The sequence below is a fragment of the Perca fluviatilis genome, chromosome 7 (assembly GCF_010015445.1).
Source record: "Perca fluviatilis chromosome 7, GENO_Pfluv_1.0, whole genome shotgun sequence".
Taxonomy (NCBI): Eukaryota; Metazoa; Chordata; class Actinopteri; order Perciformes; family Percidae; genus Perca; species Perca fluviatilis.
The window spans coordinates 24,162,805-24,185,134 of NC_053118.1; the positions used below are offsets into that span (position 1 = coordinate 24,162,805).

At 37.0% G+C, this 22,330-nt stretch overlaps 2 protein-coding genes across 5 annotated transcripts; one reads left to right on the top strand and one right to left on the bottom strand.

Moving 5' to 3' along the window:
- Nucleotides 1-340: 340 nt before the first annotated feature.
- Nucleotides 341-17,748, top strand: cd4-1 (CD4-1 molecule). 4 transcript variants are annotated; one of them, XM_039805100.1, is made up of 13 exons: nucleotides 341-413; nucleotides 10,427-10,550; nucleotides 11,388-11,437; nucleotides 12,679-12,797; nucleotides 13,652-13,716; nucleotides 13,805-13,954; nucleotides 14,067-14,222; nucleotides 14,377-14,607; nucleotides 14,712-15,080; nucleotides 16,027-16,290; nucleotides 16,440-16,540; nucleotides 16,873-16,916; nucleotides 17,109-17,748. In XM_039805100.1, the coding sequence occupies exons 5-13, from the start codon at nucleotides 13,662-13,664 to the stop codon at nucleotides 17,137-17,139; spliced, it is 1,401 nt and encodes a 466-aa protein (XP_039661034.1). In that variant the 5' UTR covers nucleotides 341-413; nucleotides 10,427-10,550; nucleotides 11,388-11,437; nucleotides 12,679-12,797; nucleotides 13,652-13,661; the 3' UTR covers nucleotides 17,140-17,748. The 4 variants fall into 4 exon arrangements, with proteins under 4 accessions (XP_039661034.1, XP_039661033.1, XP_039661032.1 ...); XM_039805099.1 differs by lacking the exon at nucleotides 11,388-11,437; XM_039805098.1 differs by lacking the exons at nucleotides 11,388-11,437; nucleotides 12,679-12,797.
- On the bottom strand, nucleotides 17,643-21,674 carry LOC120561825 (C-type lectin domain family 4 member D-like). Its single transcript, XM_039805107.1, is given in 6 exon segments — nucleotides 17,643-17,944; nucleotides 19,534-19,655; nucleotides 19,751-19,857; nucleotides 19,860-19,892; nucleotides 20,043-20,237; nucleotides 21,564-21,674. Coding segments are annotated over 6 exon segments (642 nt in total). The 5' UTR covers nucleotides 21,589-21,674; the 3' UTR covers nucleotides 17,643-17,784.
- Nucleotides 21,675-22,330: the final 656 nt, after the last annotated feature.

Sequence of the window (22,330 nt, forward strand, 5' to 3'; positions counted from 1 at the left end):
ATACATACATACATACATACATACATACATACATACATACATACATATATACATACATACATACATATTTGTATGTATTTAAGAGTAAAAACATATTTGATGTCTTATATGAGTTAAGGAATTCTGGTATTTTGTAACATGAAACTACTTTGCAAAACTTCTACATTATGCGTATGTGTGTGACTATGTAATCCTAATCTTTATAATACATTTAGTACATAACAGAAAGGATGGGATCATAGTGGTGTCTGACTTCCTGTGTGTATGTGTATGTGTATGTGTATGTGTATGTGTATGTGTATGGGTGTGTGTGTGTGTGTGAGACCATGTGTGTGAGAGTGAAAGAGCCAGCTGAAATGCGTACAGTACCAAATGTCAGAGGTGAACGCATCGCTGCACTGAGAACATCACACGTAAGTACTTCTAAACATACTGTATATATAAACTCAGTAGTATATAAAAAGCTGATTTAAGGGATTTTCTTACAGAGGGAAGATGCGTAAGTCAGGATAGCAACTTGTCTGTCTACGAGGACAAATTGTTTCTACAAATACTGACAAACGCTGCCTGAGATGCACCTCATAGACAGAAGCAAAGGGGCACTGAGGGGAGTTATAGCACTTAAACCTGGTCTCATCCCAGGACACATTTTTAAAACTCTTTGTCTTTCGTTCCACATACTCATTGTCTTGTCTTGGCCTTAGTGTGGTTTCATTTGTCTTGTACGTACTTTGCCTCAAACTGACACAAACAAAAATAATTACAAGAAAGCAATGAGCCGGATTATCTCCAATGTTCTGGGTCAAGGGCTCGTGATATTTAGCTCAAAGGCACACAGATGAGTTGGATCAAGTAAAATATGCTTAATGATTTGCTTGTTTCATCACAAGCCTTAAGTAACTTAAATGTATCAGCCTTGATGCATGGATTTCACCCTTTATGGGAGATTCTCTATCTTATTGGTGTTGTGCTGTTCCTCATGACAACCCGGAGTAGGTTTTTAAAATCAGAAATCAGAAATGCCTAAAATAGAATTCTCTGTTCCTCAGTTTCTTGAAGTGTAATGTTCCAAACTTGTGCAATAAACTTGTGCAATAACGTTGGCGACATTTAGTTGATTTTGCAATTGATGGGGTGTCATATGCAAGTGGAACAGAAACTAATTCTTTTAGAAAGAAATCTCTGGAAAAATAAACCATTTTAAACCCTGGAGATTGTGAATGTTTAACCTAAATCTTGTTCCTGTTAACTGTTAACAGCTGTTGCTAAGGGCTGCAACTTTGTGGCCTTAGAACTGGCCAACATGAAAGATTATTGTGGCAGCTTTGAAACACCAATTTTTAAAAAAAACATTTAAACTAATTTTGTGTGTTTACATAAGCTGTTAACTGACATACTAAGTCTTTCTATTGGGAAGAATTATACTGTAGTTTCATTATAATATAATAATATAATAACGTATTCTTCTGATGGGCCCAGAGTAATCCTTGACATTTTAAAAACGTTCACAAAATGGCTTTTTGTTTCTGACTCAAAACAGCCTTAAAAGAGAAACGGTAACGATAACTTGTTTTGTTCATGCATTTTGGGGCACTTAAAGTGTCTGTAAAATATGTTTTATGGGTCAAATGACTGAGATCTACACTATGCCAGAGCTGAACCCCTTTTCAGGTTCATGGTATTGCTCATTATGAGTTAAGTATATCAGAAGTTGGCTGACTGAACAAAAAGCTTTCTATGTGCTTTCAATAATGCCTTAAGAAAAGCGGTGTATACTGTAACATAACGTATACGCATATGTACTTGTCGCAGTCCACATATGTGGCATACAGCGTATATAAACGTAATGTAACTCAAAAATTCAACAGGACGCAAAAGAATCAAATTGTAAATGGTGGGAGCTTAATGCAGGAGTTTTCATCAACTGTAACATATAAAAACAATAGTTCTGCTTTTATCCAATCCAACACTGAAGACTAACTGAAGAGTCTGTTTGGTTGGCACGTTCCGTAACATATTGTCAAATTCTGTCATGTCTTGTTTGTCAAGTAATCTGAAATGAAATGGTAAATGGTTAGGCATTATGTCATTTTTGAAAAAGACTTTACACTCTGATAACTGATACTGTAATTCAGTCCCTATGGTATTTTGGAACCTGAAAAGCCTAAAGATTTGGTGCAGGTGTCTCTGTTGTTATCAACATATGACTCACATGATTTGTTTCTAACTTGTGGACCATAAACACAGGAAATGTTAAAGATAATATTAACCTAAACGTTATTTAGGACATAACAAAATGGCTGATCCTACATTGTTGCAGAAGTATATATTATACTTCTACTGTATAAGTTGACACAGGGATACACCTGCTTGTGTAATGTAGCCAGAAGCCATAAGACTTGTTAACAGGCGCGGTATACCTTGCACAATTGCACATTTTGACATAATGTCTCTTTGTGGTGTTGGTCAGCTACGGATTGGCCATACACACTGTGTATTTAAACTTTTTTTCTTTACGCTGCATTTTTTTGTATTTTGGGATTGTTTTTATGTGTGTGAATGAATGGTTTGTGAGTCTTCGGGTTTGTTAACCCATTTGCCAATTGCTCTCTGAGGGACGAATGAAGTATTTGGAATTGAACTGAACTGAATATAGTAAAAGCAAATTCTCACTTACTTACACTTTTTACCCAGGTGCATCAATCCCCTATCCTTTTCCTTTTCCATGATAGTCCACGCTGCATTCACTACCACTAAAACTAGTCTAAACACCCATCAGTTTAGAAGATGTCACCTTGGAAGGCCTACATTATATAATATTGTGCTGTCAATACGGACGACATCTTTGTGACTATTTTGTTTTGTGTGCACTTTTAAATTTGTTTCAGAGAAGATTGTTCAAGGTTTCTTGCAAACTGTCGGTATAGTCCAAGTAGAAGGACAGTAATACATTTGTGTTGTGTTGGCTCGTTGTTCCGGACATGTTTGATTTGAAAGTTGACGCTGTGCTTTAATTTAAGAGTGTTCACATTAATTGTATATGGAAAAGTAATATCTCCAACACATGGTCCCACATTTTTGTTGAGCCAACATGTGTTTTTGTATTAATTACATAACAAAAAAAACTACCTATATAACAAACTATATAGAGTTTTCATATTCAGTATTTGGATGCAGGTTTGTAGTCAGCAGGCCCTTGGTATTTAACCTGGTGGTGCTGACAGACTTGTACTGCCCTGTAATTGTTTTGGAGGGTTTTACCATTAGCTTGGTCTTCTGCAAACAGAGGTGCAGCTGTATTGACTCTAGGTAACTGGAGTGACTTTATTAACCTGTAGTTGGCCAGAGAAAACTATTTGTTTAAGAGCATTGTTTTGCTGCATTATCCTAAAAATAAGGGGACTATATGCAACAAACAGATTGCGCAATAACATATTCAAACCCAGATGAGGCTTGAAGTCAGTGCTTTAATCTCATTGTTTTATTTCAAACCCAGTGTGCTGGAGTACAGAGACAAAATAATGGACTACATCATATTTAGTAAAAGAAAAAAAGTAATGTATTCCTTTCTCTCTCTTAGAGCGGCGAGAAGCATGTCAACATTCATATTTAGTGCCTCGATGTGTACTTTTTGTTTCTTCTGTAGGCGATTACCAAGAAGTGTTTCCCTTACTTAGTCATGAAAATGTAACATCTATGGTGCACTGGGGGTATTTTCATATGAGACAACAGGATTCCCTTTTCATGGATATTACTCAGTTCTCAGTCTCATTATCTGTCTTACACAAATAAACACACACACACACACACACACACAAAGTGAAACTGAAATTTCTGAACCCATGTGTGTCCCTCCCTCTTGTATTTCCATTTGGGTTATCATTCCATCAGGAGCATGTATCCAGTACATGAGAAAACCGTGACATACAGTGTATAAAGTGTGTTTATTGTGAACACTAACAAAGCCATGTAAACACCTGGTTCAAGTGTGTGTCATTTTCGTGTTGAATGCCAAACAGCATTTGTTGGCTGCTAAAAAGAGGTGCAGAAATCAGCACATTGATATGTGAGTTCCAACTGCAGGAACAAAGTGCACACTTGATTTTTAAATAATCCACAATCCTTAAATTTTAAATAATCACCTGATAGGTGATTTCCCGTTCTGTGAACTCCCCTAATGTTTAGCTTCAGTTCCACGCAGGTTTCAGTTGTCAGTGCAGATTCGGATGAGTGAAGTCAGTGTTTAAGTAACTGTGGTACATTGTGATCAATCTTTGACCAGTCTCCGATTGAAAATATGTTGTTTAATTTGTAAAAGATTGGCAGTTGAGTGCTGCTCCTTCATTGTTGCCAATGTGTATAAGCTTTGCAACTTTAATGTTAAACTGCTAAACAAGAAGACGGTTCCCAGTAGGCCAGGAGTAAAGTGCGTTGAACCAGGAAACGAAACATAAAAACTGTTGCTCTTATAAGGTAGATGTGTGCACCTGTGTATGTCGGATGCTGAGCATTAAGTGGTTAGATGAAATAACTGTCTGTGTTTATAATATTGTTGCTGTGTGTGTGTATGTGAACAATAATTTGTGTTTTTCCCATTTATGCGTCCAGAACTGTGCTTGTAACATAGGACACATTTCAGAGAAATCTGACTACAAATCATCTAATTCCTAATTTAGGCTGAAGCTACTGGATTGATATAGCATGACAGTTTTTATGCAGCAATTGTAGAATTTATTACATTTGCAAACAAATGTATTAGCTGCTGTTAGACAGCTAAGCTTCCCAGAGTGTAGCATAACAGGAGAGCAGTTGTCTGTTTCGTCGTCTACCTCTATAAAAGTTCAAAATTTTTACTTTAAGTGAGTGTATTTCATTTAGGGAGTATTTTTGCCTTTATTTGATTGATGATAGTGTAGCGGTGGACAGAAAACATGGTGTGATATGCAACCAGTAGTGGAATAAGTATTCAGATCCTTTACTTAAGTAAAAGTACTAATACCATACTGAGTTACTCTACAGTAAAAGTCCTGCATTTAAGTATTACTGGCAAAATGTACTTAAAGTACTTCAAGTAAATGTTCTCATTGTGCAGTAAAATGTTCCCTGTCAGTGTTTTAGTATTCTATCTGATGTTTCTGGATTAATATTACTGCTGCATTAATGTGTATGTTGCATTTTACTGCTGTAGATGTTTAAGGTTGTGCTAATTCTAACTACTTTATTTACTGCTGGGTAGTTTAATTTACAGCAGTGCAGCATAACCTATAAGATCATCATATGTTTGTAGCGTCGATGTCCTGTTAGAATCACGTATCTCTAAAAAGTCAACTTTTCATTAGAAAAACAGACCTGTTTTTAGCTCTGTGACGATTTCCAGCTCAACCAAGAAAGTATTAAAAGAGTTAATTTAGCTTAAGAAGTCGAAGAATTTTCTCAACACATAAAGAAGCACTTCATCCTTCAGTTCATCACAAACCTTAAAGAGTATCATATTTGCCTCTGATATGTAGGGGAGTAGAAGAAGAAAGTAGCATAAAAGGGAAATAAGTACCTCAAAATGTCCTTAAGTACAGTAGTAAATGTACTTACATTCCACCACTGCAACAAATGTCCACGGCTTCAATTGAACTGAGGACGATGCGTTTGTGTTATTCGACTTAACCATTAACCCAGAGATCTTCAACAGGGGGTCCGGGACCCCTAGGGGGTCCTCAGAGTCACTGCAGGGGGGGCCACCAAATTATTGTAAATTGTAATATTGAAAGTTAAAATAAAGTAAATTAAAGTAAAAATGTCTAAACATAATTCCAACATTACTAGCAAATATAAATCCCCACTGATGCTAGGTGGGCTGGCCTATAGGTAAGGCACTCACTAAGATAGCCATCCAAAGATACAGTTAATCATGAGGATTCACTGTGCCACTGTGTAAAAGATGATTTATAAAATCATGCCAACAATTATTATTTTAAAAGCTTAGTATATGCACAATAAAGGTATGTATACAGGCTTGAGGCCGTCCAACACGTTATTGTAGGCCCTCTTTAATATGCAACATCATTTTGTACAACATATGTAGTAGGGGGTCCCTGCTCTGTCTCTCTTTCAGTTAAGGGGTCCTTGGCTTAAAAAAAATTGAAGACCCAGGGGAGTGTTATGATGCATTATAATGTCAAAACTTTGTCATTTGGGTTCATTTTACAGTTCTGTTGCTAAATGTTTCTTTAATATCATACTCAACATACAGTATAATGTTGTACTTAATGTAGTAAACCTGAATTGACTGTGGTGCATCAGAAAAGAAATGTTCATAAGTGCTATGACATTGACAAATTGGGGGTTTGCAGGGAAGCTATTTTAAGATTTAGATTTATTGTCTAGAGGGATATCTCTTTTCACAGCCAGTACACAGAAACATACAGATATATTTATTGAGTGATATTGTATTGCTGACAACAGGGTTTACTTTTTAATCTGTGCTTCGTATCAGACTCCATTAAGCAACCCTTGCTTCCATGTGAAAGTTCACATACGAATACTGACAGTAATGTGGATAATTGAAATGGTCAAATCGATTATTCACAGGAATGTAGTCACAAAAACCATAGAAACAGTTATTGTTGCATGCATTTATGTAGGCTCTGTGGGAGGGTACAGCAGATTTTCCATGGTATAACCAACGTCATCATTAAACATCAGCAAATCAGCATTATGTTAATGACAACTTTACAGTAATAGCATGCTTTATCATGAACCGTGTGCGTCTCTTATGAGCCATGATGCATTTTTCCGATTCACGAAAATAATTCTGCTTGGTTTGAATTTTTTAGGTATATCACAAAAACATGACTTGACATTAGAACAACATGACAGTCCTGCTTGTTTTTGAATCCGAGCTCATAGTAACAAAAGATATAAATGTTTCCATTCTGATGAAATGATTATGCAGCAGCCTACAAACAATACAGTAACACCCAAAAATAACAATCGATGTGTACTAATGATGGAGATGAAGTGGTGAGTGGGAGAGACATGTAGTGTTTCACAACTGAAGTTTCAAAGAAGTTTGAATGAAGTTCCCCCTCATGATGAAACAGACAAACTGTTTTCAGTCGTTGAGCAGAATGTCACTTGTTTCTGATTCTCAACCTCTTTTCCACTGACATTTTGTTTATTTCTGAAACATTCAGAAACGTCACATACATTATAATCTCGGTACCTTCCCGTCTACGCAGGGCTTCCGACATCCTCCAGTGTTTTAGCTACCTGTCTCAGTTAAATCACACACCATTCGTCTAACTTGAAAACGGTTATAAAGCACACACAAAAAAAAGAGGTCGCATGGTGAGGGAAATCCTCTGTAGGAGTGAATGGAGGATGAGGAAGCAAAGATATATATATATATATATACATGAAATAAGTGAATCACCCTTCATTCTTGCTTGTGGCCCACACTTTGTCTTTTTCTCTTTCAGTAATGAAACAATGTGGTCCACACTCCCCCGTTAGGTGTGTGACTAATGAGGGAGTCCTCACTTTCAGGTGTTTTCCATCAAAATCACAGTTAGAAAACAGATGTGTATCCACTGAGAGAGTGTCAAATTTGGACCTATTCTTTGCGACACATTAATGTCTAGATGTTCTGTAAGAGAAGACTCATTTAGTTTACGCCAGGCCCTAGAAGTAAATGTTTCTTAATGGCGGCCATAACTTGAAGGTACTCGTTCTAAGGAGCAAACAAAAGGCTTGTTTCATTTTGAGCTCAGAGGGAACAGAAGCAGGTGTGAGCCCTTCATGAAGGCAGTACAGAGGCAGGCACACAAACCTCAGAGAGACACATGAGACGTGTGCGAGATGTTTGTTTTGTCCTTGTTGTGGTGAGTGTTTCTAAACCACCTCAGCAGTGTGTTTCTGCAGCTCCAGTCCCTTAATGATCCCTGTAGCTCTCATTAGTTAGCTTGGCCTCAGACAGATCACTTCATTATCATATGAGGATGAATTTCTATTTCGTTACGAAGGCCTAAAAAACTAATGTTTCAATGTGGTACAAGCAAACGTATTCAAGTGAATCTTTTACACCTTCAAGCGATCTGTATTGTATTGTTCCCTTCCATTTGACCCACTGAAGTCTGAAATTAAACAAAAGTGCCCAATTTTGCAAACTTTCTTTCATGGTTTTAGGTATTAATTAACAGATTTGTAAGTGGTTATCGAGTTTCGCTGAAAAGAAACAAAGAAAAAGGAACTCGTGACAACTGTGGCGGCCATTCCAGTTTCATCTACATTCCTATAACTTTTCAAAAACCTTGCGATTGGTTTGAAATGTATACATGTTGATTAGAGGATATTTTCCTCTCAGTATTTAACTCCTGTAATGATACCATATCAGCACAGTTATGAAGCAGCGTTGTAACAGTAACAATATTTGCAGTTTTGTGCATTACTTCAGTAAGTACCACAATAAGCTGTCAGAGACAAACTCAACAACAGACAGAGGTCCACAGATGTTACATTACTGTTGAATTGAGTGCAGACGAGACTACAGCAGGTTAGGAGAGGAGATAAGCACAAGCAGATGTTTGGCTCCCGCACAGGTGTACATTCACCAAAAAATTATTACAAGAACACTGCAAGGTAAAAAAAAAAAAAACACAAAAAAAAAAAAAAAAAAAAAAATTAATGTAAATGAAAAATTGACTGAACAAGACCGTAGGCCTGTATACTTTAAACAGACATGTAAAAGAAATATTATCTCAATGGGTTCATGGTGAAAATTTTGGTTATCAGAAGATACATTTTTTTTTGTTAAATTAAATCGCAGGCTGCTCTCATTTGCTTTGTTAATTCTGACCATCTTGTAAATTATCTTTGAATACTAATTCATCATGAATCAGAACAGAAAACAAGCATTAGATTAGATGAAAGCATTTAGGAGAAACTGTTTAGCTCTTCCACCTGCATGGACCGTTTGGCGGGATCTTGTTCAAACTCGTGCAAATGAGAATTTGTTTGAATTTAAATTCCAGTCAAATTCTTTCTACTACCAAATATTCAAACTAACATGCTCAACTATAAGAAACTGTGTCTAAAATTATGCACATAAAGTTTTGTGCTGCCAAAATACTGTGTCTTGGATTTGAACTTTGGACAGTGTTTATATATATATCATATGATAATAATATCATTATTGTAACAAGCAGATACAAATAAGAAATGTCAAGTTATCAAACAGTGATAAAAAAATGAATTATATAACTTCAAAGTTACCCAAGGGGGAATTTAATTAATAAATTGTGAATTTTTTTAATGTTTCTTTGGTTAATATTCAGTATTTTTACATACGCAAGAGGAGTTACACCATTTTTACCTGAAACATCATGTTCGAGTCTTTCCAATTGTCAGACAAGAGACGAATCGTCCTGCAGACTTTACGTAACTTTTAAATCCATGTCGTGAATGTTGTTGTGAACTTTAAAACTATAAAGTACACTGATGTGCGTAGCTCCCACTGTTCATACAACAGTATTTTCCCACTTTCTGGAAGATATCTAAAGACTTTATCATTGTTAATGTGAGTAAAGACCATTTTTATGAAAAGTAAGTAAGTAAGTAAGTAAGTAAGTAAAAATGAGCATAGGCGCTGGTGTTAGAGTTGTAACCAGGTGATCTTATAAAGAAGAAGATAAAATGCACTGACGGTTGTATTTTCGTGGTTGGAGGTCTCCTTGTACAGTATATTTATTTCACCGTATATTAAACTCACATTTCTCTGTACAAACCCAGTGAGACAATCTCTTCAAAAACTTTTAATTTTTCCTCACAGCACTTTATCTGTTTTTTTTTAAAGAACTGCTTCATTTTTACTTTTCATTTGTCAGCTGCTGTTGTGAAGATTGGTCAGGCAGTTCTTGGCTTGAATTCTGACCAATTAATTATGTATCTAAATCAGTACAGTTAAATGATCAGGGGAAAATCAACTGAGCAATTATAATAAATTAGGCCGTAAGCTGCCCATGTGCTAGTTAGAACATGCTAAAGATAGATAATGAGTCCATGGAGACCCTTCACAAATGTTGTGTTATCAGTCAGGCAGCAACTCAAATAACAATGTTATCCAATTAAGATTAGTTGTTTGTTTATCTGTTGGAAAGATTAAAAAGTAAAAAAGGAACAAAGAAGACCAGGAACAGATTAGAATGTACTGATTTAATATGGCACCATCACACTGTCCAAATGATTTTTATATTATTATGTAGGGTATTCATTTTTGTTTTACACAACACATTAAGCGATTAGTTCAAACTGTTTTAATTTAGTTAAAAAAAAAAAAAAAAGACAGGGATGAGACGTCTTCCTCTGAAACAACCAATCAAAGGTCATTGTTCTGATTTTGGGTTTGATCGACGACTGTGTGCTTTGTTTCCAGACCAATCATTGAGGAGGGAGGTGCAACGCCACTTAAGAAGACAGTTTGTTTGATAAATATTCACCATTTCCACCCGACTCCGGATCACTGAACACAGAGGGACACCTAGCACTCAACAACAGATGTGAGTATATTGTAATTTAAATTTAGTTTTAGCTAAATATGCATATACTTTAAAATATAAAAACATTTAGTGCTGCTTACACAAATATCAGTGTCAAATGTTTTCTCTTACCTGATGCTTATTTTGAATTATAAACTTGTTGCACCTGCAGGCCCATCGGGGCCGACAGGTCACACTTATATATTCATCTAATTACAGCTACAAAGATGTATATATGTATATAAGATGTATTAATGAAGAACACACATACCGATCCTTTAACTTAAACCTTAAGAAATATTACATATAATATTAAACATGAAAATCATCAACAACAAACATCATAAATATAGATTATTAGATAAAATTGTCACTGCACCTCAATTAATTTAGAATTTTCTTTGGTTGTTTTTGTTGTATTTAATGCTTTGTTGGAATTCATAAAGCACCGGGTGGTATCATGAACTACCGCTATGTACACAATTTACAGATTATATAGAAAAAATTCATTCATAAGGACATTTATATTAGTCAATTTAATTCATATGGACCTTTAAACACAATGTGACAATCTGAGCTTACTGTTAATATATTGAGATACCATTCATTTGTGTACCACTGATTTTTCAGTCCAACAATTTTGTTTCCTTAAACTGCATACATTATATCTCTGTGTAATTCATTAAGAAGTAAACATTTGAAAAAGGCTCAGCCCAAAACAGGAATTTAAATAGTGACAATTAGACACACTTCAATCAATAAATTATAATGTAATCGTGCCAGTCCTTGTCCTTTTTCTGCTCGCTCTCCTCCCCCCTTGACCCTCCCTCCTCCATCTGTGCTTGTTGTTGACTACAGATGTGATCGTCTTGGTTTCTGGGTTGCAGCTCCACAGGTGCTGTGACTTTGTACGTCACTCTGTATCTACGTTCTCCCCTTTTACTTATTTTCTTACACGCTCTGATCTCAGTTATAAGAAATAAGAAATAATATGATATAATAATATATATAATATAATTTATTTTCTATCTATCTTCATATGTTTACAGATCCTGATTTGTTTATACATACATTGGAAACATACATAAACCATTTGCTTTGAGACACATCACATCAGATTTTTTCTTTAGTGTTGCTTTTCCTGAGGTAATTGGCTGACATAACATTTTTAAGCCATAAGCGGAATTTTATCAATGTGTTGGGATTTGTGTCACCTTAAGACATTTGAAATATTCATCTAATACTTTTATGTAGAGCAAGATGAGGAATGATATGCAGCAAAGGTCCCTGGCCGGACACAAACCAGAGACCAGGGTGCTCAAACGTTGATGTTTTATACCACAAAAACATTTGTCAAAACCTACTACAAGCCTTTAAGGATATGCATTGTTGCAAAGCATTGTTGTAATAGGTTAAGAGGAACAAATGCTCCAATGGAAGATAATTAGCACAATACATTGTCTAAGTATCTTGCAAAAGTATCTCATGTTGGACTCAAGCCTATTATTTTCTTTTTCTTATTCTTATTATGTATTGTTTTGTAATTTTTGGCCAGTACAAATCCGAAGCCAGCGCTCCTCATGTCTACGCACCTATTTATACAATATTATTTATTTAGTCTTCAGGCAAACACCTAATAAACATTAATAAGCAGTGTTCTGCATTTGTTTTTGATGTAAAATTCTATTTGATCTACATGTCAAAATAAGATCTTGACAAATAAATCTTCAATATCAGTCTCTTGCGCTCCCTTTTAGCCTTAAGCGTGAATCAGTTAAGACCTAACAGCTTCATCATAGGAAATTGTCTGGCCTGTGTGGTTACATTCACAGTCCGTCCATAAAGTTAAACTTTTATTTTGATTTCTTTGATTTTAATGGTTTAATTAAAAAAATAGATCCAATGTATAAACTAACATTTTATTTTAAAGGGTCAAATCAATATAAAAGCAACAATAAAAGTCTTTGAAAAGATGTTTTTGTGCACAATCACACACTGTACACACTAGAGATAACAAAAAAATGCAGGGGGAGAAAGACAGAAAGATAAGGGGATGAGACAGGGAGAGAGAAGAGGGAAACATCTACCTTTAAACCACAGTCTAGGTGTGCTGCTGATGGTGTGGTCTCTTTTCTTCTCTTTGTTTAAGTGCCGAGAGATCCGTCTTTCGTGGAACAGGGGAGGAAGAGAGGGGGTGTGAGAGGCAGAGGTGGAGGATTGGGATAAGAATCTGCACCTTAACTAAATCAAGGCCCACCACAACCTAGCGTACGCTCTATGTCTCTTCTATGTTTCTTCTCATCCAAAAACCCACCACAGGCCGCCTACTCTCACCTCTCTCACCTCTCTTTTATCTTCTCAAATCTCTTCAAATCTACGACCACCACAAACCCCTCTTTGCTTCCTGCTGAATAATGTCTCTTTGCAGCAAAAGTTGATAGACATACAAAATATATGATGAAGTAAGGATGTCTCTACAACATTAATTTACTAAAATACTACTTTTCGAATATTTTATTGCAAATCTTTCAATAATTTTGTTTGATACTTGGCCCACTCCTTTTCCCACCATACATGTATTTTTATCTAGTTTTTACCTCCACTGCCCGACAACCCCAACAGTTTAAATTATTATTGAAAATTGGACTGCTGAAAATGTATTACAACTTGGATGACTTATAGGTTTTTAGATATTAAATGAGGCAGTTATACTGTAGTTGTTGGGACAGGTTCAAATATAAGGGACAGCTATAGGGCATAGCTTGAACTTAAAAAAGCTCACTGACTGCATTTTTTCACCTGAGAAATATAGAAAAAGTCTGATCATATCTAGCAGGTAACAGTGCAAAAAAATGGATTCATGCTTTGGTCTTGGCCATTGCAGTGCTTATTTAACTGGACTCAAGAAATCAAGAAATCTCTCAAAGAGAACAGATCACACCCATTTTAGCATGTTTACACCTACTCCTTGTTTCTTTTAGAATCAATTTAAACATTCGATCACTAATTTTAAGGACTTTTGGCTGCAATGTATAAGCTGCTGTACAAATCAAATGTATTATTATTATTATCATACATAATGTATATGTTACCTGTAATTTTCTTGATTAACTTTTTTCCAGTGTGACTGAAATGAAGAACTTAATTCAATCCGTCCTTCTCCTCGTTGTGCTAATGTCAACAACAGGTAAGATGCACTGATTGCAGATGATTAATTTATTAGGGACTGTCTGGTTTTGTGAACGTATACAGTAACATCCTTCTCACTCTCTTAGGGGCACAAGAGTTGATATATTATGCTCAGGTGGGAGAGACGCTTACCCTTAAGCCTCCAGGGTCTTTTTCACAAAACTATGTGTACTGGTACTTTGGTGAAATAGAACTTGCCTGGCGCAATACCATGGGAAGAACATGGACTGCTCAAGGTGAACAGTGCATTAAGCTATTCACAGATATAATAACATGTTTTTACCATCAACAGTTGAAACAAATAAAGGTACTTTTGACAATAACAACCATTTCATTCTGGCCTTGCAGAATCACGCTGGAAAGACAGGTTGTCCTTGTACTCTGACGACTCACTTATTATCACAAACCTCCAACAAGAAGACTTCTGGACAAAATTTAAATTTCAAGTATCTAGACTACATGGTGACCGTTCTGTATATACATATAAACTACTCAAACTCACTGGTAAGAGTAAGAATAAGGTGTCATGAGTCATGACACATTCACCCTGATACATTTTCATTTAAAAGAACAATTATACTTTTTGACAATACTACTGTAGTTTTCAACATAATCTATGGGCTATTTTGGTAATAATTTTCATCATTTCCATTCCTAGTGAGTGTGAACCCACCCTCTCCTCTGCTGCCTGGGGATTCCCTGTCTCTGTCCTGCAATGCAGAAACTCAGGGTCTCAAGCCAGAGATACACTGGCTGAATCCCCAAGGAGTTAAAAGGACACTTAAACAACTCCCTGTGAGAGCCACCAGCCAAGACAATGGCCATTGGACTTGTGTTGTGACAAATGCTAAACAAGAGAAAAGAGCCGATGTTCCCATTACGGTTATGGGTGAGTTACTTACTGTGTACAAGCATGTATGCATTAGTTTTACAGTAGTGTACCCTCATCCTGAAGATAACGTCACCATCATTTCTCTTTTCCTCCTTATGTAGACCTCTCCCCAGCTCCTTTAAGTCCTCTGTATACGTCTAAATCATCTAAGCCTCTCACCGTCCCCTGTTCCATTCCTCCTCACATCTCCTGGGATCAAATCAAAGCTAAGGACATCCAGGAGGTGCACTGGGAATTCATCCCTGAACCAGACTCGAGTCCAGAGAGGCTGTTCAACCTCTCTCTGGAAGATCCACTGACCTGGCAGCCAAAACAAAACAGAGGACTGCGTCCTGTAAAAGACCCTAAAGAAATGGATCTGTCTTTGATTAGAAATCAAGGAAGTGAAGATAAAGGAGATTATGTATGCACCCTGAAATTTAAAAATGGTGTGTCTCTGAACAGGACTGTACACGTGAAGGTGCTGCAATGTAAGTCAAAACAAATTGCACTGTGCACGCTCAGCTCTGTGTTGCAGTCACAGCCGTCATATGAAATTTTGTTTGCTTGTTCTTTTGTTATCGTGGTGTCCCAATTTATTTTCTTGAATTCCCGTTTCTTTTCTCCTTCCTAATTTTCATTCATAACAAGTTTGAGATTGTCATTTCTTTGCCTTCTCTCTGCTTCTGCTCTTTTGTACCGTGCAAGTGTTTTTATCTCCCTGCTGCAGAGTTTATTTGGAAGTGTCCCTGGTGTGACATGTGTCTAATTAAGTGGCTAATACACTTGTAGTAAAACGAGCTTTCCCTCCACCAGAAGAGTGTGATAGCACAAGGAATTTTAATTGGACTCTGTGTTTTAAGGATTTATGGCGTAAAACTAAGATTTCTCAGTTTTATCTGAGCTATTAGTTAACAAGCAATTCAAGGCCCAAATATATTAAATTTATTACAATAGAAGTCTTAAGAAACGAGCAAGTATTCACATTTGAGGGGTTGAAGCCAGAGAAACAATTTTTAAATTATTTGGACGATAAATTGACAATTGTCAAAATAGTTGCAAATAGTTTTTTCTCTCCATCAACTGGTCGAATGGTTGACTTATTGTTTCAGCTCTAACTTTTTCTAAGGCAACGCACAATATATAATTACTGACTATGCTGGGTTTTCTTTTCTTTTTATTTAATTTGTATGTGTTGTTAATGCTATGTGCAGTGTGGGTTTGATATGCTGCCATGTATTGCTTTATTTCTGTTTTTATTTGGAAAAAAAAAACTAAATTTGGCAAGTTTTCCTGGCACACTGCATCAACAGAAGCTCAGTCGGATTTACATAATCAAATGTAGAAGAAAGGAGAGCACAACATTAAAGTTTCTTCTGCATTTCATATTTTTCTCTGTCTTTCTTTCTGCTCTTCTTCCATTCTATCTCTCTTCAGTCACCTCCTCCCCAGGAACAGAGTTAATTTCTGGCCAGCAGCTCAACCTGACTTGCAATCTCAGCCATCCGCTGACTTCTGACCTCCGACTCAAATGGGTCCCACCTGAACAAGCATCCCTCTCGTCTTTGTCTCTGGGATCTGACGGTCACCCAACCCATCTCACCATCCCGGAAGTGGGGACAGGAGATGGTGGAAAGTGGAGGTGTGAGCTGTGGCAGAACGTCACACGGCTGACGTCGGCTGAGATAATTCTGAAGATTGGTGAGCGCAGGAAGTGAGAGGAGAGCAGGAAATATGACATGGGCATGACCCTGTGGTCACAATCTCTTTTTCGGCAGAAACTTGGTTTTACATGATATCTACTGTATACTGTATACTGTTTGATGCCTGTCTGTTTCTGCTGTACACAGAACCCAAACTGAGTGTGTGGATGCTGGTGGTCATATGCAGTGTCACAGTCATCGTAATCCTCCTCCTCATCCTCATTTTCATCCTCTACCAACAAAGACAAGTACAGTTAAACCATTCCTATTTCTTTCTGTTCGATCACACAGGATTAAGAGTGTGACATTAACTTATTCTCTCTCTCTCTCTCTCTCTCTCTCTCTCTCTCTCTCTCTCTCTCTCTCTCTCTCTCTCTCTCTTATATATATATATTTTTTTTTTTTTTTTTTATATATTATATTTTTTTTTTTTTTTTTTTTTTTTTTTATATATATATATATAAATATATATATATGTGTGTGTGTGTGTGTGTGTGTGTGTGTGTGTGTGTGTGTGTGTGTGTGTGTGTGTGTGTTTCTGTCTTTCTATGTTGTTCTCTCTCTCTGTGGCTGACATTAGCGGAAGATGAGACACCTCGGGCGCCGACTCTGCCAATGCAAAACGTACGTAACAACCATTTCCTGGACTTATGAAATGACTCCAAACACACATCCAGCATTGAAATGTGAAAAACACTTTTAGCCATAAGGTGTTTTATGAAGATACAAACATTAATAAAATATACATCTTGCTTTTTGTAGGTCTGTGTCTCTTTCTATAGCTCAAAATGAAACCTGTGACATTTTATGTTTCAGCCCCAAGCCCAAAGGATTCTACAGAACATAATATGCACCACAAAGACGTTTTCAAGAGGACATCGCAACCAATTCTATTTCTGTCCAGATAAGATGGATATCATATTCCTATCATATCTGAAACTCAGCTAGATGTGTTAGATGAGGGTCTGAACGTTTTAAACGTTTTTTCAGTCCTGACTGTCTTATCACAAAAATGTGTTTTATAGTTGTACATATCAGCCATTTTGGATTGTTTTGTAACGTAAAATCTTAGGGACTTTTCCATTTCACAGAATTGCTCTATGTTCAATTTAATTATCATTTTAACATTATTGTTTGTGATAATTGCTGTTAATAATTGTTTGTGTTATACCTTTTTTCATCCACATTGTTTCTAGTTTTGTCTTGATATGTAATGTATTTTGTATGATGCTCTAAAATACTGCACTGATAGGCTTGGATACTTGCTTTTATAAATATTTACAAATATATTATTTTTAAAATGAGCAGCAAATGTTGATACTAAATACACAAATGAGGACACTTCATTAGTTAAATCAAAACTGGACCTTTTTGTCAGATATTTTTTATTTTTGTAGATGAATGTAAAGACATTGGCCACTGAAGTTTACCAATAAAGTATCAATATCTTTCATAATTGTGTGGTGGTCCTGCAGTGGTGTGCTGGGGCTCACTAGAGAGGGATGGCGTCCATCTGACAGACCCGGGGGTACAAGAAGGAACAGGGGACATTGTACCAGATTTGCATGTAGCTGTCCACCACCGCACAATGTTCTCCCTCCAGCCCACCGGGTAATTTCTTGTCTGACTGTGATTTCAACGCGTTCCAAAATCTACACAGTGGGCAGACAGAAGAAATCAGTGTGTGCTTGTTCGAAGTCAGACTATAATACAGACTTCACCTGACTTTAAAAGTGAATCTCTTTAGGGGGCATGTGCATTACATAGCAAAGTTTGCAAGGGTAATAAATAAAAGAATGAGAGGAATTCTTTGCTGGTTCCTGTCTATTGATGATCACACTTAAATACAATTTAATTACCTGTAATTACTCACAACCACAACCAAATACTCATGGCACATTTTGATAGAAAGTGAACTTATATACATATTATATTTATAAACTAAGTAGTTTTCAGTCATGTATTATTTATAAAACAATTTTGTCCACACACATTTAACTTCATGTTCCCCAGAGGATGAATCCTACTGACTTGCATGTCTACTATACTTTTCCTCTAGCACCACAATGAAATTGACTTTGGTGATCACTTCGCTTTTCATATAGCGTCATCATCAGGTCAAAATTAGTTATCCAATACTTTGGATTATTACTAAATACCTGCAAAACAAATGACATTCCCATCAGCCTCGGCTGTACTTAACCCTTGTGTTTTCCTGGGGTAAAGTTTTACTGGTTATCAAAGTTTTTTACATCAGAAATATGGGTTAATTTCAACCAAAGTGCCCAAAAATAAATAACATGGATGCATGCATGTACGTTGTGTGGAACCCAACGTTTTTCACAGGTAAAATTAATGATTATTTTCATTGCATGTTGGGTGTTTTATTCAATGTTATAGCATTATCATAGTTTAAATGGTTTCAAAACAACATCCTGACTAAACTCTGACATAAACCAGTCTGTGATCCTCTCAGCATCCTCTGAGTTAATTAAAAATAATTCATAGTTTCTGCTTTGTTTAAACTCCAAAATTAGGTATAATGTCATACTGAATTGAAAAAAAAGGAATGAAAAAAGCGTTGAAATAAGTAACAAGAACTTTGGGGTTTTTTTAAGCATTAAAAGCACCAAAAAACAACAAGAAGACAACACAAGGGTTAATACTTAATACTTACTTGCAAAGGTTAGCCTGCTAACACACATTATACCGGCTAAACATTACCAAGTTAGCATTGTTGTTAGCATTTAGCTCAAAGCACCACTGGGCCTAAGTGTGGGTTTTGTTGACGAGCAGCAGAGGTATTGATAGAGGCCAGGTCTGGCCGGCTTTCAGATGTTTCTAAAATAGTAACCTATTGTAATGCTGCACTCGAGCATGTGAATATGCATTAAATAAATCTTGTGTAGGTGTGACACTCTTATAGGTCGTTTTTTTCAACTTGGACATCTCCCCATGCATTTGTGTCTAATAAACTGATGTGAACAAAAATCTTTGAAATTGGTCGAGTATTGAGTGAGATCGCAGTGACCAGCCGACGCGAACCGAGCTGCAATGTAACCCAGCCGGGCAATTGCATCCTCGCTAAAAGTAATTGTTTTTGCCACTGACAGGCTCAGATTGTTATTTAAAGTGTCTGACAACATTATTGATCAGGTGACTTCTTGTCCGAGACAGCAGTGTGAAGAGTGGAACGTCAGTCGGGTAAAAGGTATTTTAATTATAGCCGTTTCATACATACGGGGTTTTAAGTGTTGAGTTGTCCACCCATTTCCAGTCTCCTTCACTGTTAATGTCAGTCAGTCCGATCCAGTAGTATGTGTATATGCCTCCAATCCTTTTGCCTTCTTGTTGCACAACATCCTAAAAATGTAATGCATCCAAATTTATTTTGAATACTTTGTGAATTTACAAGTATATTTAAATGCAGATATACAATCAGAAACAGAAACACTTACATGCTGTTCTTTGGTGGTCAAGATGGCAAGATGGGCACCTATCTCTGTACACTTATCTGTACTATTAAAATAGTTGTCCCTGTCAGTGCTGAGGTGGAAGCATTCTTAAGCCACCCGTTAGGACAGTGGGTGCAGTTGATAGCTGTGGGAGAGTGCATGTATCACATAAAAAAGCCTGGTTAACTAAGGAAAACTTTACAGATGGTTTACAGAAAAAGGCAGAACGTGTGAGATTGCAGAATAAACAACTGATGAATTTTCTGCTGGATCCTGGAAGAGAAACGTACAGTACCTGGAGCTGAGCAGTTGGATGCCAGGTTGGAGAATTGGTTACACAAAAGTCTGTAGCGATTCATCATCAAGTTTAGACTCAGCTTTAGAGAAGACACCTCTTCCTCTGTACTGTCTGCAGCCTCAGTGGAGGCTTTAGAAACCAACAGGCCGATGAGAACATAGAGGACGGTGCAGCCTCTGATGCCCAGGGTGCCTGAAGAGACAGATAGCACAATATAAACATGCAGATACAACATTACATGCACATCCACATACACTTGTGCACACTGTATTCAACAACATTGTCCTAGCTATGCTGAAGGACAAGCTCTCCCAGCTCTACATGCTCAACTTTCCCTGCAGCTAAATCACAGACTGCCTGTCTGACAGGAAGCAGCATGTGAAGCTGGGGAATCTTGGACCATCAGCACCGGTTCTCCTCAAGGCTGCACATTCAGTCATCAGTCCCTGAACCTCCTGAAGTTTGCAGACGACATGACCCTCTATAGGTGGTGGATTGACCATCTGGTGACCTGCTGCAGTAAGAGCAACTCGGAGCTAAATGCTGGAGATGGTTGTGGAGTTCCGGAAGCCCCACCCGCCCCCATCACCCTGGGTTACTCTCCGGTTTGTCTCGCTTTGCCAGACCCTCCTCCAAAGCACACTGGAGGAGGGTCTGGCTAATCCACATAGCATTCAGGGATGGGTGGAAAACATGCTCTGGTTTATTGGCATTGCTTTAAACCAATCACAATTGTCTTGGGCGGTGCTAAGCACTGGGAAAAGCCACTGCAAAATAGCCTTGGAAGGAACTTGTTTTGGTGGAACGTGTACATTGAAAAGTTGTTTTAGTCATGCAATAGACATCTCAGATTGGACAGATAGTCTAACTAGCTGTCTGGATTAACCCTGCAGAGATCTGAGAAAAAGTTAGCTCTGCGGAGAAGGTGATTGGCTGCAATCTGTCGTCCCTCCAGGACTTGTATGCCTCCAGGACCAAAACCTCAAGCCACAAGAGGTTTCTTACCTAATGCAGTGGGCCTCATCAAGGCCCAGGACCCCCACTGACAAACTCTGACAGATACTTAACCCCCCACCCACAGTCGCTACACCTTACATTAACACACATCCTGGACTATTATCCTTGACTATTTCACATATTATATATATATATATATATATATATATATATATATATATATATATATATATATATATATATATATATATATATATATTCAACTTTTTCTCATCCCCTAATCAATATTTTGCACACTATTTTGCACACCCTGCACAAACTGTACTGCCCTCCTTCTTTCCCTTTCTAAAACAGTAATATAGTAAATAGTTGTTATAGTGTCTTTATAATTTATTGTAGTATATCCATTCTGTATTTATTTGCTTGACTGCAGCAGTACTTTGCTTTATTTTTTATTCCCTTATTGTTTACTTAATGTACATAATACACCAAGGCAAATTCCTTGCTAGTAAAAACGTATTTGGTAATAAATAAATCTGATTTTGATGAGGGTGCACTTACCTTTCTTTTTGATGAGGTTCATCATGTCTGTCAGATTGTTGAATATCACAAAATTCTTCTTCTACTTCGCTGGCTTCCTCGCTCTGCTCTCTGGATGTTTTATAGGAGCAGTTTGTGTGTAAACAACAAAGGACAGAAAGTACAGATTGTACAAATCTACCAGACTGGCTGGAAAGTTAATGAACATCGAGCATGTAAACTCAGATGGTGCAATATCTGTCAGCCCAACCAATGATGACCTGCCATATCAGACAGACAATAATTTTATGACGGAGTGCTGGCATGCAGATTTGGCATTATTTACCGTTATATGAGAAAAGTCGCCTACTTTTTTAAACTTGGAAAACATGGAGGTCTAAAATGTATGACTCAGCATTAATCAGCACACTTTTATTATTGGCTGGTATTGTGCATGCTAGCTCACTGTCACACTGTCATGGCTTACTGGGTCACTTGAATAGAACAGAGCCATTACTGTTAGTTGTAACACCTGTGCTTTTTCTACTAGGAAGAGTTAAACTGTCTGCTGTGAAAAAGTGTGGTCTTAACTTAAATTGGTATGTTTCCCATCTTTACAGACACAGACACACACACACACACACACACACACACACACACACCAGATGCCCACTCTGTTGCTCCAACAGACTGTCGACATTTCTTTTTAGTATATGTGCCATTCATTTTTTTCTTGGCACCTTATTCCCACAACCATTGTCAGCTTTTCTTCTTCATTTCTTTTTTTTATTCAAACCAAACTAATTAAA

Bases quoted from the DNA above. Each gene is read 5' to 3' on its own strand.
- cd4-1 (XM_039805097.1), top strand. The intron at 13,955-14,066 runs GTGAACAGTGCA...CTGGCCTTGCAG, and splicing joins AAGAACATGGACTGCTCAAG to AATCACGCTGGAAAGACAGG. The intron at 16,291-16,439 runs GTGAGCGCAGGA...TGCTGTACACAG, and splicing joins TGAGATAATTCTGAAGATTG to AACCCAAACTGAGTGTGTGG.